This window comes from Triticum aestivum, chromosome 7A (genome assembly GCF_018294505.1).
Source record: "Triticum aestivum cultivar Chinese Spring chromosome 7A, IWGSC CS RefSeq v2.1, whole genome shotgun sequence".
In the NCBI taxonomy this organism is placed as follows: domain Eukaryota; kingdom Viridiplantae; phylum Streptophyta; class Magnoliopsida; order Poales; family Poaceae; genus Triticum; species Triticum aestivum.
Window position 1 is genome coordinate 731905644 of NC_057812.1, and position 23549 is coordinate 731929192.

General features: G+C 44.5%; 1 protein-coding gene across 1 annotated transcript; it reads right to left on the reverse strand.

Moving 5' to 3' along the window:
• Positions 1-1029: 1029 nt before the first annotated feature.
• LOC123149798 (ent-copalyl diphosphate synthase 1, chloroplastic) lies at positions 1030-6984 on the reverse strand. The gene is made up of 14 exons (XM_044569539.1): positions 6690-6984; positions 6381-6485; positions 4851-5237; positions 4559-4742; positions 4199-4413; positions 3970-4090; positions 3758-3870; positions 3416-3642; positions 3022-3137; positions 2835-2933; positions 2513-2755; positions 1985-2111; positions 1642-1887; positions 1030-1359 (listed from the first exon to the last, which is right to left on the reverse strand). The coding sequence occupies exons 1-14, from the start codon at positions 6772-6774 to the stop codon at positions 1135-1137; spliced, it is 2493 nt and encodes an 830-aa protein (XP_044425474.1). The 5' UTR covers positions 6775-6984; the 3' UTR covers positions 1030-1134.
• Between the last annotated feature and the right edge of the window lie 16565 nt (positions 6985-23549).

Sequence of the window (23549 nt, forward strand, 5' to 3'; positions counted from 1 at the left end):
ATGCACTAGGTATGCAAAACATGTCTAACAATGCATGCATTCGTACTGATGACCAAGCAGTCGTTGATATGCGAGCAGATATAAAACAAGTTCAGCTGCCACCAATTTTCGGTTGGAGTCCAGATGGTGTTCACTTTGAATATTTATATATCTATATTGTCATGGACACCGGAACAGGACCAGTTCGTGTATGGGAAGGAGTCCAATAAAGCTACAGGTCAAGCTCACCTATCCAATCTTGCATGCTACGTAAGGATTAGAACTACTAGGAGTAGATCCTTTCTATTTTTATTTCTGCCACGCAAGGAAAAGATCAACAAAAGGACTACATGTATTTGGGAGTTTTTAAGCCTAAGAGATGTCGGGTGGGGCCCTCCTGATTGCACAAGTCGGGAGCACTTGTACCAAAATTACTAGGCCAAGTATCTTTAATGAGAGTCCAGATTTGTTTAGGAGTTACTTTATTTTTCTTTTGTGCGTGTACGAGGTCAAGGTTTGGTCGGCTACTATATAAAGCCATGATACGAGGCATTGTACGGCAGATTATTGTTTTATGAAATAGACACGATGTGTTTTTCAGGGTAGACACCCGTATCAAGTTTTGGAGGGATCTTTAGAAAATCTCTGTGTTGCGATTTCTTTGTAGAAATTGTTTTTGCGCATGAGTATCATCGTCGAGATTGATTTTCTCGTGCTGGGCCGTAAGGTTCAAACCCTCTATTTCGTGCATATCGCGTGCGCGAGCGAGAGGTTGCTACTGCTGGTGGTGGAGTGTTGTAAAAGGTCAGGCCGCAACAACGGATTGGACCTCACATTGAGTTTCGGTCTACATCAGATTTTGTCGTGCCCTTCAATTTATTTTGCGGGGCGGCCGCGTTTGCGGGGTCTGTTCGGGCGGGATCTTCTGCGCGGACCCGTATTTTGGCGGTTATTTTGCGGGTTAGAGCTTTTTGCGGGGTCTGCTAGAGTTGCTCTAAGTTGGGGTTGCCTCCTCCGATCAAACACAAACAGCAAAAAATAGAACCAACCCAACTTGAATACGCCCTTCCTCTTTGCAGCATTCTTTTCTCTATGTACATACAGATCCCATCTCCACCATCCCTACCATTGCAGGATAATTCTTCTTTCTTTCTTTCAAAACACATGTTCGAAAATGACCTTCGAAACATGTCTATCGAATACATGGCGAGGGCAGTTAGCCGCGTAGTAACAGCTCCTCACGACGCTCAACAAGGTCCGCTTCGTCTCGCTGCTCGCCCCATCGTCATGCGTCTGGAGAAAGTTCTGGGTGAGTTCCTGCATGCCAGCCTCGATTTTCTCATCCATGTGGCTCATCGCCGCCTCGTTAGTTTCGGTGTCCTGTAAATAAATTGCATAGTTAGTTCAATAGATGCACCATATGTGCCATGTTTCTAATGAATGCCACGATGGATTGTAGCGCTGACTTAATAGAAGTTATTATAAGTTAAATTACAAGCCAAAACTAGCATGAGATCCATTGAGTAACCAAGAAAGAGTGAGAACAATTCAATGATTTGTCATTGTGTTCATTTCTTGAAATCAGGAAAACACCATCAACCATGTATCACATAGTTCAATAGAAAATATGGCAAGAAAACTATTTCAGCGTAAAAGGGCTACCTGAGAAAGTAACATCTTGTGGTGAAGGTTGTCACAAATAGAGGACGCAAGTTGAATAAAGCAAGCACCATCCTTGCTGTTTATCATCGATGATGCTTCACCGATTCGTCCACCACAAATCTCAATAATTTTGACTAGAAGCAAAAATGTTTGTTTATCGTGAACCATGCACGACCCTGCTTGAATAACACTTGAATCGTATGTGTCATCCTCTCTATTTATCAGTTGCATCATCCATTCAATCCACTAGAGGTTCAAATAAATATATTAGAATTTTACCAAAGAGAACATTCTAGTAATTAGTAACTAAAAAAAAACAGGTGCAATTGCTTGTCCAACTTACAGCGCAGCGTAACAAATTGTTGATGTACATTGGTCCTTCACCAACAGGTAGTGTCTCTTGTGCCAATAAATCAATAAACTGCTGAAGTACCCCCACAAGAATGTCCTCTTTTGCATCTCCTTTACGCCTAGATGGGCAAATTGTGTCATGTAAACCATATTAAAAAAAATGAGAAGACATTATAATGAAAGCCGATGTTTTTCTAATGGCACAGTGATGGATTAAATAGTACTAGTGTTTAAAGATATTACATCATCCCTTGTTAAGCAAAAAATATTACGTGACATCACGCAAAGTAAAATAAAGCTATATATGCAAGTTTGAAGGTCTTAATTTCTAAGAGAGTGGGTTTTATGTTTGCATCATAATTGACCACTGGTGGAAATCATCTACCAAATTACTAGTATTAGTTTGCTATTTTTCATATCAAAAGAACAATTAGTCAAAGGGATCCAATTAAGCATGTAAATATTTATCATTTGGCGTGATAGTTTAGATTGAGCAGCAATGCTCAGTTAATGTGCTCACCATGATATAGTACTATTTCCTTCATGGAGACCGCCGTGCATAAACCGTTCCATCATTTCATTACCCGATAAATCGCTATGAAGATATTTAGTAATAATGTTGGCCAGCACTGAGACCTTGGCCCATGCAAGTCGCTCTGTGGCACGGCTTGGTTCGAAAATGCAAGCGGCAGCTAGAAAATAAGCTCTCAGAACATCTCTTAAAGCCACCCCAAAAGTCTCGAGGCCATTCTCAATAAACCACCTAAATACATAGAAAGACATATTATATGCAAGGAAAATGAGACATAATTAACAAAATATTATGTGAGATTAATGCGTACTTTTGTAGGCCATGCCACTCAAGCTGATGTTGGACTTGGCAGCGATTGAAATCACGCTTTGCCAATTCAAGATAGGTGTTGTTGTTCACAAGTGGCATCCTGCCAAAGCCATTCAGCATATCAACTCTGGGATCTTTCCTCAAGAAGTATGGAATGAACCAATTGTCAGAATTTGACGATTTTTTACCTGTAGAGTGTCTTTCCAATCCAGACATCATTCTCACCACCATATTGATCTAGGTAGGCCCTTGCTTCTACACGCGGTAAGCTTGCATACCATGGGAAGTCCAGTGTATATTTTACCTATAATCATAAATAAAGGTATTTATATTCTTGTTCGTATCCAGATAAGGTTATTTTGTTTCACAAAAATAAGATAATAACTTTTTTAAAATATGATAACAAGAGAGTGTTTAAAATAGTCATGTTATATATGAAAATATCAATTATAATTCTTTAGGGGCTTTGAAAAAAATTAACTAGCAAGTGTCATGAGCAATCAAGCCAAAGATTGTGAGAGTTATGTTTACTTCCTAATCCATCTAAACCGATTGATTGGCAGGATGGACATGTTTAATTACCTCGCCTGGTAGATCCTTAGCAATGATCCATTTGTCCCGAATAGTGCCCTGGGCTTCCCTTTCTCTAAGGAACTCATACGAGAATCTCCCTGCACGCTGCAACACATCCTCTCCAGGGAATCTTAGCTGAGAGGCCCTGTTCAGGTTGTACATCCCAGTGACTGCTTGCGTTGATTGCCCCGCGAAACAGAAGAACTCCCCGTCCTTCTCAAACTTCTCAAATACACCTGCGAATGAATCAGCATCAGTTTTGTGTGTGACGCGACAAAATTATCATTAGACTCTACAGAGTATGTACAGCATGATACAATCATCGGATTCACAGGGAAAAGGGGGTCGTACTCGGCGAGACGGTGTATCCATGCAGCCGCAGCAGCCGGAAGGCCATGGCTGTGTCATCCACGTCTCTTACAGCGGAGTTCCTTGCCCAGCAAATCCCGTCTTCAGTCCAGTGGCTACAGCATCAGTAAAGAAGTTAGAAGGAACTTTCCCCATGAAGTGACGAATAGTTTAAGCACTATCAACAAGGCACAGTTATGGATGAGAAAGTAAACCTGTGGACATAGTCCAAGCACTGTTTAATTTCTTGCTTGAAGTAGCGCGAGATTCCAAGACGCTCCAGCCGATCGACGACCCAGATGTGTTCAAAGAGATCGACCGGGTAAACATTGGGAACTGAAATGTGCCAATCAAGGTGAACAATGCACACAGGATCAGGAATTGCCAAAAAAAGAACTCAATCCCATCCAATATCAGTGCAGTTAATGGTCATGGATCTCTTACCTCCTCCATTGAATTTCTTGACGATTCTGTCGATGTACTCGAAGCATTTTGCGTCACCAGTTTGCTTGAGAGCAAAGGCTGTAGCCGAAGGAGAATAGAGGAAGGACCCATCACTAGACTGGAGCCTGAGGATCTTGTGCCAGTCCACCCCGGGCATACCTTCAAGGGAATGCAGGATCGTCGTTGGAATTCTGTGCATCATCTCCATCGGAATCCTACTCGAGTAATTAATAATTAATCAGGAAACATGTTAAGTAATCTGCATCTCTAGCAGGACTGATGCAGAGGGCAGGGGTGATCCTCCTTTTCTAAAGAAAAAAAAGTCTAGGAGGACTGGAGCACAATAAGGGGTGATCATACCTCTTGAGCTTCACTTCTCTGTTGGCATATATGCGCTGCAGAGCATGGTGATCATACGGGAACCCAATGCCCAAGCTCTTGGCCACCTCCAGGAGAGAAGGAAACGCAATCTCGAAGCCGATGGGCATCGACTCCAGGTCTTCCTCTGCTAGCCTCCACATGTTCTCTTCCAGAAAAGAGAGCCCTGAAAAGAAAAACGGAATGCATCGTGCGTACATTTAGTTGAAAGACCCTGCTGTATTTGGTACTTTAGCAGAGCAGCTGAGTGTATTGGTTTGTAGATTTGCATTACCTCTACTGCATTTATCAGGGCCAAGAGACCACTTTGTGAGAGCCACGACACAGGCAAGGGTGTTGGTGATCCGGTCATAGGCGGAGAACAGGGCAGCGTCTCCCCAGGAGCCGTCTGGGAGCTGGTTGTCGAGAATCCACCGGAGGGTGGCGGGGAACTGGGGGCTATCGCCGTCATCGAGCCTCGGCACCAGGGCGACCCAGGCTGTGTCGTATGCCGACACGCTGATCTCGCCGTCACTCATCGATCCCAGCATCATCCTCACTTGGTTGACCAGTGGCTGCCCAAACTCCGCCCCAGGAATCACACAGTAGTCGTCGAGGTCACATGGTTCCTCCGTCCGTTCTAGAATCTGAATATCATTTCTGACAAGGTTTGTTTGCAACCCTGCAGGTACGTCGAAACACACGAATGATTAAATGTATCCAGCGTAAGACATGACATCATTTTGAAGTAACGAGAACAATAATGCCTCGAAGTGCATTAACACGCTTTGAAATTTCAGCTCCAGGTCCAACTTTACGTGATTGTAAAATTAAATTCAAGCTCCACTCTATACAGCTTGAGATTGGGTTAAGTTCTGCTAGGATTTTATTAGCTGATAAAAGAACGATGGCGGTGACATATTATAGTACTGACGGCAACAAGAACAAAAGTATGTCGAGAATATTTCTATCATCATATTTGACTTTAAACTGCAGAAGCATTCTTTTCTATAGTTGATGCTTTGGGATCGGAAAGAAAGCTAGATCCTTGCTCTAAAGTGGAATTCATATAGGTTTGGGTTCCTTCTCTTCATGAGGCTAAAAAGCCATAAGCGTCACTGACGGACTGCTTATTCTTGTCTCACCTACTAATTAACGTGGTGTGTGCTCCAAAAATCTGAATCCTACCCCTCTCTTGTGTACCTTTTTATCATGTTTCTGTGCACTCTGTCAATATCTTTGTGACTCTCTTGCCGACTAATGGCATGCCGTGTCGTTTTATGGACAAGGACCTATAGGAGTTGACGGATTATTTGTTCTTGTCTCGCCTACTAATTAACGTGCTGTGTGCTCCGAAAATCCGGATCATGCCCCATCCCGATTCATTGACGGATCATCTGTTCGTGTCTCACCTGCTAATTACGTGTGTTATAATTGGTATAGCACGTACCGACTCACCGGAGGCCCTTCTGTCCTCCGGTAAACTTGTAGCAGTATGTGTAATTGTGCTCCAAATAGGATAGTGGTGTGGCGTGTACTTGCTAAAGAGGAACATAACACAAAGGACTCAAACAATATATGTACTCGTTAAGTGCCTACTGCTTGGAGTACATTGGCTGGCATAATGGCAGATAGCAAAACAACAAACGGAGACAACAGGAGACGGCCGGCTGAGATTACTTAGTAAGTTAGTAATGTATACGGCGCTTGCCCGGTGCTAGCTAGATGTAGATAGTAACACTAAAAGCCAGTGTGGAGAGAACATAAGCATAAAACAGAGACAAGATCATCGGGTCCCAGCCCAAGTCAAGGCAACAATTAATACCTTTAGCACTGGATACGCTGGTGGCCTGCGCAATCTGGAGAGCGACGCGTGAGCCGGCGGTTTCCACAAGGGCAGCATCTCCTTTGCCGCTGAAACGGCATGGACCTGATTGTTCAAAGAGAAAGTGATCAGAGCCATTCTCGCGACAAGTACCCATGTCGGTTCCATTCCAAATTCAACACAGGATGGCCGACACTTATGGTAGCATTCACATAATTAACCGTGGTACACATAAAACATGGTATCACAGGGGGGAAACCAGGGCCGCGCAAGAAAAGCATGATAGAAAAAGCGACATCGATCGAGCACCTTTGACGGCGAGGGCGCGTGGTCGCGGTCCGTTGGCGGCGTAGCTCGATGGCACCCACGCCGGCGGCAATAGGTGGAGCTGCATCCTGGCCGCGGCAATGCACGTTCCTCAATCGGCAATGAACACGACTCCTCCAATCCCTCCCGACGATGAGTGTTAAGGGTGATGATTGGTTGTTGATAATGATGAAGATGAAGATGAAGCAAAGAAGGGGTGAGGGGTGGCAGCTAACGAATGAGCGAAAACGAGGAACGGCGCGAGGGTTACTCGGAGGGGCGTGTATGTGTGCCGTGCGGTGCAATGCATATATAGAAGGGCATAAAGAAGTAAGGAAACGGGAGAGACGGGGCGTGGGAGAAAGGGAATGATTCCTGCGCGGCAAAGGCCTCTGGTAGTGGACAAAAGGCTTTGTGAACGGGTGGTGCGTGTGGGTGAGTGTGACGGTGAGATGCTCCGCCCCATCACGCCAAGATGCCGCCCCGCAACCAGTCCAGTCCGGGGATCCTTTTTCTTCAGGCGGTCGGTATGATCTACTCATCTGCTCCGGTTCCGGTAGATTCCTCGTCTTGTTCCGGAGCGGAATAGAAAAATGGAACGCGCGTCGACGATCTGCGCGAGTAAGCATGCAGCGTAGGAAAGGGTAATCCCTCGTGTTGCTTCCCAGTTGTTTATGTTCGGCGGGCGGGACGAGACGGGACGGAACGAGGAACACATGACATGAGCTATGGTTATGCTGCGTGCGGGGATGGGTTGATACCTTGGGTGTGGCCGGTGGGGAGCCGGGCCGCCGCCGGTGGGGATCAGCTGCGGCGGAGAGGCGGGGGCAGGGGGCGCCGCCCCCAGGGTTGACGGCGGGGCCGTGCTCTGGGCCGCCGTCGCGCGTGGGCCGGCGGCCGGGCCACGAACTCCCGGCATCAGTGCCGCTCGGAGGGGGAGAACGGGGGCCGGAGCTCCTCGGCGTCGGGGGGTGGGAGGCGGCCGGCGGGGGATCGATGGCTGGAGATGGGGACGGAGCGGAGGTGACTGCTCTGCTTTTTTCGACCACAGTGGTGGGCCCTCACCGCCGCGCCGTCCATCTTTATCCTTGCCCGAGATTCGGCGCTCCTTTCCTCTTTTTTCTTTGTGCGTTCGTTCCATGGCGAAAACGCCACGCGCCGCCGCCCAACCCCAAGTCCGGTCCGGCGGGCCGCCGCCGTCCGCCACGTGAGGCCACGTCAGGTTCGGAGGGTCGGGGTGCCTAATAATTTTCTGAAAGCTGGTGGGGGTGCTTTCTCAAATTTCGACATGTTTGAAAAACGGATTGCTACGTGTCGACCGGCGGATTATTTTAAAAAATTCGTCAAGTTATGAGCATGGGATCTGCTGTTTTCTCGTGACTCAATGTTGCCCTCACTTTTGCGACAGAGGAAGTGTTACGAGTTTCGTTTTGCAACGTACGAGCATTTCCACTCGTTCATCCCCCAGTGCACTCGGCCAATGCATTTTCGCGTTTGCGCCGGTGGTTTTTTTGCGCTGGGGACGATCGAGTTCCCAGCCGTGCCCCTAGGTTTCAGCCCCAGCCTCCCAAAAAAATTAAACTTGTCTTCCCCGCTGCCAAAAAAAGCTACAAGTTCGGCGAGCACCATGCCACAAGTCAACAATCATCATGTCACAGTTCGGCGATCAAACATGCTCGAAAGTTCGACGATCAAAAGGAAGGAAGCATAGACACGGAGCGCATCAAACGGCGGGCTCCTCTAGCTTGGAACTAGCCGGGGTCGGCGTGGACGCAGGCGTGCTCGACGTCGGCGTGGCTTCTATGCTCGGGCTGGTGGTTGGCATCACCGCTTCATTGCTCAGGCTGGGCGTCAGCGTTGTTGTCGGCGTGGGCGTTGGAGCGGTGGTCGGCGTTGGCCCGGGCATCTGGTTCAAGATGAGGCCGCGCTCTGCCAGGTACCACGCCTTGACCTGCTCGTCCATCGTCGACATGTCCGCCGCCATCAAGAACGCCAGGTCGGTGTTCCTCTTCTTCGCGACGACGTTGGTCCTGAGAAGGTCGAGCTTCACGTCCTGCTTCGTCATCAACGCCGACCACCGCGCGTCAGATTTCTCCTCCCTCTTTGCGGCGCTGTTCTTGGCGTCGGCGATGCAATGCTCAATCAATGATTGCAGCCGTTCGACAGCAGGTGTCGCGTTCCTCGCCGTCTTGGCTCTTTTGTTGCCATTAGGGCACTCGTCTGCCGCCCCTGGGGCGGGGGCGTCCGGCTTGTACGTCTCCTTGGCCTTGGTGAGGGTGAGCCGGACCTCCCTCCGCTTCTCACACGACTCGATCCAGGAGAACACGTGAAGGAACTTGAACTCTTAGTCGCTGTTGTCCTGGCGATACATGTTGAACATCCAAACCATCTGCGCAGCCAAAGAACAAGTGTTGGCGACGTACACGACGAAAGAAGTGGGCTGACGGCTGGACATACCCGACCCTCGACGTTCGCGCCGCTTTCCGGGCGAGCCGCGATCTCCTCGATGATCCCATGCCATTTGTTGCAGGCCACCTGGATGATCGCCCAATGGTTCGACATGGCCTTGTCCCCGCACTCCATGTGGATGGTGGCGAAGTAGGGGTCGACCAGCTTGCGCTCATTGAACATCGTCTTGATACGTCTCCAGTACGTGTCGGCGTTCTGATTTGAGCTAGTGATCGGATCGATGCTGACGGTCTTCCATGCTTCGACGAGGCACTCATCTTCCTTGGACGTCCACTGGACGTCCACTGGACGCGTGTGTGCGTTCATAGGGGTGAGTGTATGCGCGTGTATATAAGCGTTTGTGTCTGTACTGATGCTCAAAAAAAGCAGTGAATGTACTCAGGTGGTGCATTGGCTGGAGCGTAATTTTCTTTCTTTTTTCTGCCAGATTAAAATGCTCTTTAAAATATTTATCTTTCAAATACCAACTCAAAATATAACATTTTATATATGAAAAAATCATGGGAAAATGTGTATAAACTTTAAATATACATACATGCATACCTGAAAAATCCTTTAGTTGGCCTAATTTTTTACATCGCATTCGTCTGAGTCAGGCACAAACGATACGCACGGTTTTTTCGCTCATCTCCCCCGTTATTCCATCTAAATCTGTTGAACGTGGACTATGACTCTAAATATATACATCCTTTTCCTATTTAATCTTCCTTTTTCAGATAGATTAAAATGCTCTTCAAAATATTCAAACACTAACTCAAAATATAACATGTTATATATGAAAACATCCTGAGAAAAATGTGTATAAATTTGAAATATACATACATACATACATACCTGAAAAATCCTTTTCGGCCTAATTTTTTACATCGCATTCGTCTGAGTCAGGCACAAACGATACGCACGGTTTTTTAGCTCATCTCCCCCTGATATTCCATCTAAATCTGTTGAACGTGGACATATGACTCTAGATATAAATAAACATGTACAAAAATATCAGAACCAAGAACCAACACGCTTCTTCAAAAAATAGGCTCGCCTTAGTAAAGCCGCCGCCGCCTTCAGCGGCAGCCCTCGCGCGCGGATAGATCGATCTAGACGCCATGCAACACGTTTCCAGTCAGGTACGTTAGTACACTATATTGATCGCATCAGCCGCTGCTTCCATCAATCAATCATCAATGGTATAAAGGACCCTGAATGATCACATGGTATGCACATATTAGCATAGGGGAGTTGGTCATCTTGTGATTGATTATACCATTTATACGTATATGCACTCCATGGAGAGACCGAGACAAGAAGTACTGCTGCCGCAACTTTTGATCACTCTAAACATACTTGTGATTTAGCATTGATCAGTCTACAAGTTTACAACGAGCTGAGGAGCTCGCAGATGTTGGGAACTAGGCTGACTCCGCATACCTCGCTTCCCTCGAGTGGGAGCTCATAGGAGAAGAAACTCTCTCATTGGGAGGCCGACACGGTCATCCCTGTTGAATCGGTTCCCCACATATCTTCTCCGACTCAGAGCTCAAGCTAATGTACATGCCTTTGCCTGCTGACCAACTGACTGTCAACTGCAACAACACCTGCAGTAACGGATGCCGCGAAAGCTAGGTAGATGCTTTCTACTGGACCATGCAGTATTTGATATGTACTCCCTTTGTAAAGAATTGAAAACGCTCTTATATTTCTTTATAGAGGAAGTACTGTTTTTCAAGTTGAATATATTTTTAGGTAACCTACATCTTTCTTACCCTTCACCGTCGATGGTGCCAAAATTTTCCATGTGCATGATCCCATCCAAATGTATTTAATGCAACATCAGAGCCTTCTATTGCAGCTATAATGATTATCACCAAGGGGTGTGGACACTAGCTCCACGAGGAGCATTTGGTTATATAACCCATATACAAGCAAATCAATATCATTAATTTTGCTGACAAGGAAAGTAAAACAGATCGAGGCTCTAGTTATTAAGATGGCACTCAGAGTAGGCCTTGACCTCCACCTCTCCTTTCTAACTGGCATTTACTCAGTATGATGATGAAAACCAGAATGTCGTGTGCATAATAAAACTTGCAAAAGGGCGGAAGGATGAATTGGTTGGTGACAATGAGAAGACGGAGCAATTGTGATAAGTGGCGAAACAGAATTTTGTCACTCAGTTGCAACGCACAGACTCTTTTGCTAGTCATGTATAAAATGAAAACCTTCTAGGACAGACACATGCATGTTACGGGCTTATAAATTGTACTGTAGGCCATGCATACAAGCAGGACATGTGATTTGCATATGTCTCGACTTGAGTGACGAGAAATGATATGCAAGGAAACAAGCAACCAGTTGAGATCAATAGAAATGTGGTGAGATCATTTTTTTACTAGAAGATACTCGTCAATAGAAATGTGGTGAGATCAATGGAAACTCTGTTGCAACAGTTTTGTTTCATTTGCAACAAGACTAATCACCCGATGACTTTGCGGCGCTGCCCCGCTCTCAAGATGCCGAAACCGGTGGCGATGCTGTGTGGTTATGGAACTAAAAGTATGGCCTTTTTTCACATGCCCGACAATGTCTGCAGGGAGGATCTTGCACCACAGGATTCACTGACGGCGTTGGTATCTATTTTTGGTGGCTCTATAACTCCCAGTATCGTGGAGGCAGAGGTTGCTAAGATTGCTCAATACCAACTGCAGTGGACGTGGGAGGCCATACTGCATGGCCAGGACGCTTTCCTCATGTCCTTTCTGAGTGAGGAAGTTCTACACAGGGTCACTGGGTTTGTAGTTTCCATCAAGTCTCACAATGTCACTATCGAGTTTAAGCCTTAGAAGCCAGAGGAGATACCACACCGCTTCGAGCTGATACCTATTTGGGTCCATGTGCATGGGGTGCCTCACGCTCTTCGACACTTCTTGGGTCTGTGGGCGGTTGGCTCGGTGATTGGCGCTACTCTTGACGTCGATCTTCTCTGTTTACGTCGGAGAGGAATTGTTCGTATCCAGGTAGCGGTGCTGAACCTTGATGCTTTCAAAAGCAGCACAATTGACTCTCTCTCTCTCTCTACCGATGTGGTGGTTCAAAGAAAAGGTTATGAGTTTCAGTATAGTCTGGAAAAATCAGACTTCCGGGTTGATAGTGATTTTGTGCCTTGAGTCTGGGAGCATGGCGATGATCCAGGGGCGAAAAGGGGCATGACAGGGAGGATACAGTGAAGAGCAACGATCCAAGCAAGAGGTCCAAACCCACTTCATCTCCCAACAACCCTTCGGCCCTTCCTACCACGGGCGGAGTGGTGCCCATGCAGATGACCAGTGCCATCACACCGCCGAACCCTCATCGAGGTCTTCCTGCCACGGCTGCTTCTTCGTCATTAAAGGGGTCTTCTTTGACGGCGCCGGATACTTCATCTAAGGCTGTCCCTCCAACGACGTCGGCTCCCCTGTCTTTGGCGCTATCGACTCCGACTCACTGGTCGGCACCGCCCCTCGACGAGGGGAGCCACGTGTGCCCCATACCTGAGGGGGTGGCACCTGCGGGGGTGATTGCAAGCGCTTCATCGCCGCCACCGTCGCCAGCACCTGCCTCTCCGACTCGTCGGGTGATACGTCTCCAACGTATCTATAATTTTTTATTGCTCCATGCTATTATATTTTCTGTTTTGGATGTCAATGGGCTTTATTTTACACTTTTATATCATTTTTTGGACAAGCCTATTAACCGGAGGCCCAACCCAAATTGCTGTTTTTTTGCTTATTTCAGTGTTTCACAGAAAAGGAATATCAAACGGAGTCCAAACGGAAAGAAACCTCAGGGAACGTGATTTTCTCAACAAACGTGACCCAGGAGACTTGGAGTGGGCGTGCAGAAACAATCGAGAAGGCCATGAGGTAGGGGGGCGCGTGATACGTCTCCGTCATATCTCTAATTTTTGATTATTCCATGCCAATATTATTCAACTTTCATATACTTTTGGGAACTTTTTATACTATTTTTGGGACTAACATATTGATCCAGTGCCCAGTGCCAGTTCCTGTTTGTTGCATGTTTTTTGTTTCGCAGAATATCCATATCAAACGGAGTCCAAACGGGATAAAACTGACGGAGATTTTTTTTGGAATATATATGATTTTTGGGAAGAAAAATCCATGCGAGACGGTGCCCGAGGTGGCCACGAGGCAGGGGGCGCGCCTGCCCCCTGGGCGCGCCCCTGACCCTCGTGGGCCACCCGTAAGGCGGTTGATGCCCTTCTTTCACCGCAAGAAAGCTAATTTCCGGATAGAGATCGTGTTAAAATTTCAGCCCAATCAGAGTTACGGATCTCCGAAAATATAAGAAACGGTGAAAGGGAAGAATCTGAGAATGCAGAAACAGAGTGAGATAGAGAGACAGATCGAATCTGGGGGGGGGGGTCTCGCCCCTCCCATGCCATGGAGGCCATGGACCAGAGGGGAAACCCTTCTCCCATCTAGGGAGGAGGTCAAGGAAGAAGAAGAAGGAGGGGGGCTCTCTCCCCCTCGCTTCCGGTGGCACCAGAGTGCCACCGGGGGCCATCATCATCACCGCGATCTACACCGACACCTCCGCCATCTTCACCAACATCTCCATCACCTTCCCCCCTCTATCTACAGCGGTCCACTCTCCCGCAACCCGATGTACCCTCTATTTGAACATGGTGCTTTATGCTTCATATTATTATCCAATGATATGTGTTGCCATCCTATGATGTCTGAGTAGATTTTCGTTGTCCTATCGGTGGTTGATGAATTGCTATGATTGATTTAATTTGCTTGTGATTATGTTGCTGTCCTTTGGTGCCCATCATATGATTGCGCGCGTGGATCACACCCTAGGATTAGTTGTATGTTGATAGGACTATGTATTGGAGGGCAACAATGACAGAAGCTTCAACCTAGCATAGAAATTGATGCATACGGGATTGAAGGGGGACCAATATATCTTAATGCTATGGTTGGGGTTTACCTTAATGAACATTAGTAGTTGCAGATGCTTGCTAATAGTTCCAATCATAAGTGCATAGAATTCCAAGTTAGGGATGACATGCTAGCAGTGGCCTCTCCCACATAATACTTGCTATCGTTCTAGTAAAGTAATCAATTGCTTAGGGGCAATTTCGCAACTCCTACCACCACTTCTCCACACTCGCTATATTTACTTTATTGTTTCTTTACTTACAACAGCCTCTACCTTTTATTTACGTACTCATTATTATCTTGCAAACCTATCCAACAACACCTACAAAGTACTTCTAGTTTCATACTTGTTCTAGGTAAAGCGAATGTCAAGCGTGCATAGAGTTGTATCGGTGGTCGATAGAACTTGAGGGAATATTTGTTCTACCTTTAGCTCCTCGTTGGGTTCGACACTCTTACTTATCGAAAACTGTTGTGATGCCCTATACTTGTGGGTCATCAAGACCTTTTTCTGGCACCGTTGCCGGGGAGCAATAGCATGGGATGAATATTCTCGTGTGTGCTTGTTTGCTTTATCACTAAGTAATTTTTATTTGCTGTTATTAGTTGTTTTCTATCTTTAGTTATGGGTAGGAAACCCGAAATACCAAAAAAATAGTTGTACCTACTAAACCAATGGTTGAAGAACCACTCAAAATCCATCACACTGCTGAAGCTTATTACTTGGATCATCTTCGATCCCTATGTGCTCGTGCTGAAACCCCAACTAGCTTAGTTGAGGGCAAATCTTTATATGAGCATGCTTGTTATGTGCAACACCGAATATCTAAAAAAGGAAAACTTTACTGGATCAAATTCATCGTTTGCAATGCTATGCTTGGAATTATTGTGAAATATATGATTTTACTTGTTGTTCTGAAAACCCTCAGAAACACCTTCCCTATCAATGTGAGTTTAGTGATAATGGAATTGTATCTTTGTATGCTAAGGGTGTTTATAATTATTATGATGCTCAACAAATTGAAGAATTTGTTGCTTTTAAGGGTGCTTATGAAATTGCTTCTTTAATTGAAAAGTATGATGCTACTCTTTACAAATCTGAAAATTTTGCCATACCTAAATATTGCTATGATAATTATGCTTCTAATGCCTATGTTGAACCATATATTGAGTACTACTACGCTGTCAAAGAAGAGACTAATATTTTGTAGGAGTCTATGGAAGAAGAAATTGATGAAATTGTGAGCTCATTGGATGAAAAAGATGAGGAGGAGAGCGAAGAACAAAAGGAGGAAGAGCGGATTAGCTACCCGTGCCCACCTTCTAATGATAGTAACTCTTCAACTCATACATTGTTTAATTTTTCTTCGTGCTTACCGCAGAATGATTGCTATGATGATTGTTATGATCCTGTTGGTTCTTTTGAAATATCCTTTTTTGATGATGCTTGCTATGCTTGTGGCCAAGATGCCAATATGAATTATGCTTATGGAGGTGAACTTGCTATAGTTCCTTATGTTAAACATGAAATTATTGCTATTGCACCCACACATGATAGTCCTATTATCTTTTTGAATCCTCCCAACTACACTATATCGGAGAAGTTTGCCCTTACTAAGGATTATATTGATGTGTTGCCTTTTACCGTTGCACATGATGATTTTGATGAATATAATATGCATGTGCTTGCTGCTCCTACTTGCAATTATTATGAGAGAGGAACTATATCTCCACCTCTTTATGTTTCCAATATGATAGAATTGCAAGAAACTGTTTATACTAGCTAAATACCCGTGCGTTGCTACGGGATGAAACAATATTTGAAGAATGATGGCGAGTGACCGATTGTCCCTGGTATAACTAACGTCCTCGAAGGCACGGCCAAAGCCCTCGACCGTTAGCCCTTGGTTGTCCTCGAGCACCTATTGCCCTCACCCGCGTGTGTTTCGATAACCGTCAGCTTGTGGACGTCATGCAAAGCATGATCATCTTAGGGAACGCTTGGTTGCCCATATCGTAGCGCATGGTGGCCTAAGTCCATATTGGCAATGTTGGTCCCAATGTCGGCGAGAGCCTGCTGGCCGCCCTTACCCATGAACACTTCCAAATTGATTAACCACGATGCCTAAATTAATACCAAGCATGCTAATTAACTTCTTGCGCAATTAATTAATTGCATCTCTTTCTCACGCTCACTCTCTCTCTCTCTCCCTCTCTCTCTCTCTCTCTCTCTCTCTCTCTTCTCCTTATTTTTTAACTTCGTCAAAACTCCCAAAATCTAAACAACTCTATTTCATTTTATATGAAACTACCAACGAGTGTGGTTTTTGTGCAACCAGGGACTTTGCACCCCCGATGCACCCACGCTAAAAAACTTAGCAAAATATTTTAAAAAAATCTGAAAATTTGTGGATGTGATTTTTGGTAACCAAACTTTGCTCATAATCAGATCCACGAAGTTTCAGATTTTTTTGATTTTTTTGAGTTTACTATTGACTGTGTGAGTGCACCGAAGTTGGGTGCAGGCACTACTTTCCCACTACCAAATCCATATGTGCATCAATGCAATACCCAACACCAGTTGAATGATCAAACTTTTGCTACAATAAAAATAGGCAAACGTTACCTCTCAGCCAGCCAATTGTGCTCTCGCGACCGCCACCTCCTTTGTTTGACACTTGGCCATATGAGGCTCATGCCACCACTCATCTTCCCCACTGTAACGAACTGATGAAGGAGGTGGCAAACTGTTAGAACGCGGACCAGACACTCCTCATCCGGAGTAGATGGCCGTTTGTGTTACGCATGAAGAACATGCGCGGCTCCTCACTGGGAGAGCCCTCTATTTGCTAGACACATATGCCTTTTTTGGCAAAATGTTTCTCCAACAAGGATTGTGTTGCAATAGCAATAGACATAGCTGCTAGACACATATGCTTTTTTCGCAAAATATTTTTGCAACAAGGATCATGTTGCAATAGCGACAGACACAGTTGCAAGACGCATATGATTTTTTTTGGCAAAATGTTTCTACAACAAGGATCCCATGCAAAAAAAAAAGTTGCAACAAGAATCTTGTTGCAAAAAAACTGCAACATTACCTATGTTGCAAGGTTTCTGCAACATGATCATTGTTGCAAAGATGCCTCTGCAACATTAGCTCTGTTGCAATGGGGAACGACATGCTCGACCACTCGATGGAGCGAGATCAGATGGCTCGCGAGGAGCCGACCAACCAGTAGCAGCTCCCATAAAAATAACATTAAAAACCAACAATCAAATACTCTTTTAATATGTTTTATAACACAAAACAAACAATATATAATAAACATTTTTTCACTTGATTATAAACATATTGTGCAAAGAAGCAAATGCAATCAATCTGTTCTCTCTAGAAAAATTCTACCAGATAATTTTTTTGTAAAATTTACCACACCTCCACATCTCGACCTTTTCTTTTCAAGATTCATCTCAACTAATATTATAGCCAGTACTGTGCCTTCTCGTCCTTCTTGAATCCTCTTGAGCATCTACCATCTTGTCCTCCCGCCCGAATCCTTGTTCCTAGTGATTATACTATTGCACCTTTGTAACGGTTCCTGCTAGGAGTTGTGACACGCGCAACCTATTAGGGTTTGTTGTGGTGTGTCTGACTGTAGAGCATCCATTTGAGTCCTTGCTTAAATTAGGCAAGTCTAGTCAATGGGCATATAAGTTGTAATCAACTTCATAAGGGATTGTCTCATGTCGTATAGAAAGCACTGGATCCCATTCACGGTATATTGTAAGGCTTTATCTTTTGGTTTTTCGAAATCGGAGCCCTTAGGGCTCAATCAAGTGACTCAAGCTTCATAGAAAATGAACAACGACCCAACCCACACTGTAGAGGTCGTGCGAAGCCGTATGAAGATACATGCCGTGCACTTAGCCACCTGCGACAGTGACAATATCACAGAGGTCGTGCGGAGCTTCATGAAGATAATGTGCACCTGTAATTTCTTTCCTCTTCCATCACCATACATGGTCAATATCTGTAATAAGTGATTAAGATGAATTAAAAACCATTAACCTATGTGCACAAAAGTCTCATAATTGACCTCAGAGAAAACATACATGAAAGACATCTTGGCGGTTTGTTCTAATGCAAAAGGATATGCCTTTGGGTGTTGTTCGAGAAAAGAAAAGGGGTTTTTCTTCGACATAGGCAGACGAGCAACACGAAACAATGACTATGTAGAAACGAAAAACCACGCAAGAACAGAAGGAAAAATAGAAATAGTTAAAGTGAATTACAAAGGGTGTTGAACCTCCTCGTTCATGACGAAACGCACACCACCTCCAACTTCTCGGTGAGTTGGAGCGACATATATGACTTAAGCACAATGTAATGAGTTGGATTAAGCATATTGACAACATTTGTAACATAATCATATAAAATACAGGGTATTTTATACGAAAATTTCAGTAGAAAGTATCTGTACCTCAAGGAACACGAAATATTACTGGCATGTAAAGGAAAAATATACAAAATGGTCAAGCAGTTGAACCAACGAAATATCTATAAATGCTGGAAAAAAATCTAGGCCAAACCTGCAGTAAGTCCATCACAAGGAACGAGGTTGTGGCTAGTCGCTCATGAGATCACCAGTTCTACAGCATGCCTTGATCATTTACGATGTTATCTTAATATAACGCAATGGCAGTCTGCACCCTCATCAATATCCGTGAAGGCCATTATGCCTCTGGCTTCTACCATCTTCTCGCCAAGAACTGAGAAGTGTAGCTGATTTGGGTTTGGAAGAGTTTAATTTGCACCTTTCGATTTGTTGACCAAACATCTGGCTTTGGGTAGCTGATCTCTCCTTGGCTCCTTAGTATTAGCTCAAACAACAAAATCTAGTGCCTATTCTAGCAAAACAATCAAAGTAGGGCTAATCCACGCGTGCACGACGAGATACTTAGAGCAAGCGATTTACCATGTCTTTCCTTGAGAATTCCTTGCCCTTTCAAGATACCACCAAAGCCGAAAGCACATGACCGAGCTAGCTGTAGGTACCAGAGAAACCACAGATGTGAGCTGAAAAGCAGCCGACATATGGATGTGCAGATCAAGCAAGATCGATGACGCCCTGACCATGTCCGTGAAAATCTTCATCAAGAAATAAGAACAAACGCGCCCGTACTCCACTTTTGCCGTGGCGCATTGGTGCCGTCTACACGGATGCACCCACGCTTACCTCCTATCAGGCAGGGCGGCTCGTCCCTCCCATCCCACGCTACTGCCGCAGGCATGGCCCATGGCTGCACGAACGCTCTCAGCGTCTGCGCTGGTGCCGTCCTCGCCATGACCATTGCCCAGCCATATAGACTGCTAACGACTGTCAGATTCGGCGATGGAGGAGGCCAACAGACAGGATATGGCGGCGTTTGAGCGGGAGCGTGGGGGCAGCCGTGTTCCATCTGTAGTTCGACCTAACCCTCGCACCAAAGTTGGGAGGAGAGGGGGCGTGATCGTAGGATGTTGTATTTGGTAGGAAAGAAAAGCACGCTAGAAAACCGGAAACGGGAGCAAGCAAGAGATTTGTTCCTTCCATCGAAAACAGGAAGTGGAATTTTTGGAAAGAAATCGGTGGGGCAATGTGTTCCTTCGATCGGAGGGTGCGAACGAACGAACGAACGACGTACGGACTGCTCCATTAAGAGTAGAGACTATGCATTGGCCTTTACTATGTGTGCATGAATTGTTTTTTTATGACATGCCGATGCATAAAAAGAGAGTTAGACTTCGTCATTACATGATATATGTTACCTTGTGCTCACCACTAAATTACAAATCATTGTTAATTAAAATTGACTTTGATATACCTTGGGATCCGGGTAGATCCAGTACTTGAGCACTATATGCCTAACTTAATGGCTTTAAAAAAAGTGCTGCCAGGAAGACAACCCAGAAGTTTTAGAGAGTCATTTATTTCTGTTATGTCCTTTTATAAAGTTTAAAAATAATGTGCCAAGGTTTGCTTTTAGGATGTTTAGATTTGCTTGATGGTTTGTACGGTGCAGGACAGAAACTTTGACCGTAGTGCGTGATTTTACATTTTAACTAGAAGGTCAAACGGTTCTGATTCTTTTTGCACTGTCTTCCTGTATAAATTGTTTATTTTTCCTAATTTTGGTAGAATTTTTCAAGTACCAGAAGTATGGTGCATGTTCGGATTTCTACAGACTGTTCTGTTTTAGACAGATTCTGTTTTTGATGCATAGTTTGCTTGTTTTGATGAAACTATCAATTTATATTAGTGGATTAAGCCATGAAAAAGTTATACTACAGTAGACACAATGCAAAAACAAAATATGAATTGGTTTGCAACAATACTTAGAGTAGTGATTTGCTTTATTATACTAATGGATCTTACCGAGTTTTCTGTTGAAGTTTTGTGTGGATGAAGTGTTGATGATCGAGAAGGTCTCAATGTGAGAAGAAGGAAGAGAGGCAAGAGCTCAAGATTGGGGATTCCCGAGGCACCCCAAGTAAATATTCAAGGAGACTCAAGTGTCTAAGCTTGGGGATGCCCCGGAAGACATCCCCTCTTTCTTCAACAAGTATCGGTATGTTTTCGGATTCGTTTCGTTCATGCGATATGTGCAATCTTGGAGCGTCTTTTGCATTTAGTTTTCATTTTTATTTTATGCACCATGCTGGTATGAGATAGTCTTTGGTTAATTTATAGAATGCTCTATGCACTTCACTTATATCTTTTAAGTATGGCTTTATAGAATGCTTCATGTGCTTCACTTATATCATTTGAAGTTTGGATTGCCTGTTTCTCTTTACATAGAAAACCACCCTTTGTAGAATGCTCTTTTGCTTCACTTAGATTTGTTAGAGCGTGGGCATATCTTTTGTAGAAATAATTGAACTCTCTTGCTTCACTTATATCTATTTAGAGAGATGACAGGAATTGGTCATTCACATGGTTAGTCATAAAATCCTACATAAAACTTGTAGATCACTGAATATGATGTGTTTGATTCCTTGCAATAGTTCTGCGATATAAAGATGATGATATTAGAGTCATGCTAGTGGGTAGTTGTGGATTGTAGAAATACTTGTGTTGAGGTTTGTGATTCCCGTAGCATGCACATATGGTGAACCGTTATGTAACGAAGTTGGAGCATGAGGTATTTATTGATTGTCTTTCTTATGAGTGGCGGTCGGGGACGAGCGATGGTCTTTTCCTACCAATCTATCCCCCTAGGAGCATGTATGTAGTACTTTGTTTCGATGACTAATAGATTTTTGCAATAAGTATGTGAGTTCTTTATGACTAATGTTGAGTCCATGGATTATACGCACTCTCACCCTTCCATCATTGCTGGCCTCTCTAGTACCGCGCAACTTTCGCCGGTACCATAAACCCACCATATACCTTCCTCAAAACAGCCACCATACCTACCTATCATGGCATTTTCATAGCCATTCCGAGATATATTGCCATGCAACTCTCATCATCATCATATACATGATTTGAGCATTCATTGTCATATTGCTTTGCATGATCGTAAGATAGCTAGCATGATGTTTTCATGGCTTGTCCGTTTTTTGATGTCATAGCTACGCTAGATCATTGCACATCCCGGTACACCGCCAGAGGCATTCATATAGAGTCATATCTTTGTTCTAGATATCGAGTTGTAATATTGAGTTGTAAGTAAATAAAAGTGTGATGATCATCATTATTAGAACATTGTCCCATGTGAGGTTATCAAAATAAAAGTGGTCAAAGAAGCCCCCCCCCCCCCAAAAAAAAGGAGAGAGGCCAAAGAAGCCTACAAAAAAAGAGAAAAAAGAAAACAAAAGAGAAAAAAAGGAGAGAAAAAGAGAGAAGGGGCAATGTTACTATCCTTTTACCACACTTGTGCTTCAGAGTAGCACCATGTTCTTCATATAGAGAGCCTCTTGAGTTATCACTTTCATATACTAGTGGGAATTTTCATTATAGGACTTGGCTTGTATATTCCAACAATGGGCTTCCTCAAATGCCCTAGGTCTTCATGAAAAGCAAGTTGGATGCACACCCACTTAGTTTCAGTTAGAGCTTTCATATACTTATAACTCTAGTGCATCCGTTGCATGGCAATCCCTACTCACTCACATTGATATCTATTGGGGGGCATCTCCATATCCCGTTGATACGCCTAGTTGATGTGAGACTATCTTCTCCTTTTTGTCTTCTCCACCATCATATGCTATTCCACCTATAGTGCTATGTCCATGGCTCACGCTCATGTATTTCGTGAAAGTTGAAAAGGTTTGAGAACGTAAAAAGTATGAAACAATTGCTTGGCTTGTCATCGGGGTTGTGCATGATGTGAGTATTTTGTGTGGTGAAGATGGAGCATAGCCAGACTATATGATTTTGTAGGGACAACTTTCTTTGGCCTTGTTATTTTGAAAACACATGATTGCTTTATTAGTAGGCTTGAAGTATTATTGTTTTTATGTCAAATGATATACTATTGCTTTAAATCACTCGTGTCTTAATATTCATGCCATGATTAGACATATGATCAAGATTATGCTAGGTAGCATTCCAAATCAAAAATTATCTTTTTTATCATTTACCTACTCGAGGACGAGCAGGAATTAAGCTTGGGGATGCTGATACGTCTCCGTCGTTTCTATAATTTTTGATTGTTCCATGCCAATATTATTCAACTTTCATATACTTTTGGCAACTTTTTATACTATTTTTGGGACTAACATATTGATCCAGTGCCCAGTGCCAGTTCCTATTTGTTGCATGTTTTTTGTTTCGCAGAATATCCATATCAAACGGAGTCCAAACGGGATAAAAACTGATGGATATTTTTTTGGAATATATATGATTTTTAGGAAGAAAAATCCATGCGAGACGGTGCCCGAGGTGGCCATGAGGCAGGGGCGCGCCCCTGACCCTCGTGGGCCACCCGTAAGGCGGTTGATGCCATTCTTTCGCTGCAATAAAGCTAATTTCCGGATAGAGATCGTGTTAAAATTTCATCCCAATCGGAGTTACGGATCTCCGGGAATATAAGAAACGGTGAAAGGGAAGAATCTGAGAACGCAGAAACAGAGAGAGACAGAGAGACATATCCAATCTCGGAGGGGCTCTCGCCCCTCCCATGCCATGGAGGCCATGGACCAGAGGGGAAACCCTTCTCCCATCTAGGGAGGAGGTCAAGGAAGAAGAAGAAGGAGGGGGGCTCTCTCCCCCTCGCTTCCGGTGGCACCGGAGTGCCACCGGGGGCCATCATCATCACCGCGATCTACACCAACACCTCCGCCATCTTCACCAACATCTCCATCACCTTCCCCCCTCTATCTACAGCGGTCCACTCTCCCACAACCCTCTGTACCCTCTACTTGAACATGGTGCTTTATGCTTCATATTATTATCCAATGATGTGTTGCCAT

What these genes read in the sequence shown, in the direction of transcription:
- LOC123149798 (XM_044569539.1), bottom strand. Translation starts at nt 6,774, where the DNA reads ATGCAGCTCCACCTATTGCCGCCGGCGTGGGTGCCATCGAGCTACGCC. An exon ending in AGAGAAGTGAAGCTCAAGAG is followed by an intron (nt 4,414 to 4,558) that starts GTATGATCACCC and finishes TTACTCGAGTAG; the next exon opens with GATTCCGATGGAGATGATGC. An exon ending in GGAAATAGTACTATATCATG is followed by an intron (nt 2,112 to 2,512) that starts GTGAGCACATTA and finishes TTGCCCATCTAG; the next exon opens with GCGTAAAGGAGATGCAAAAG.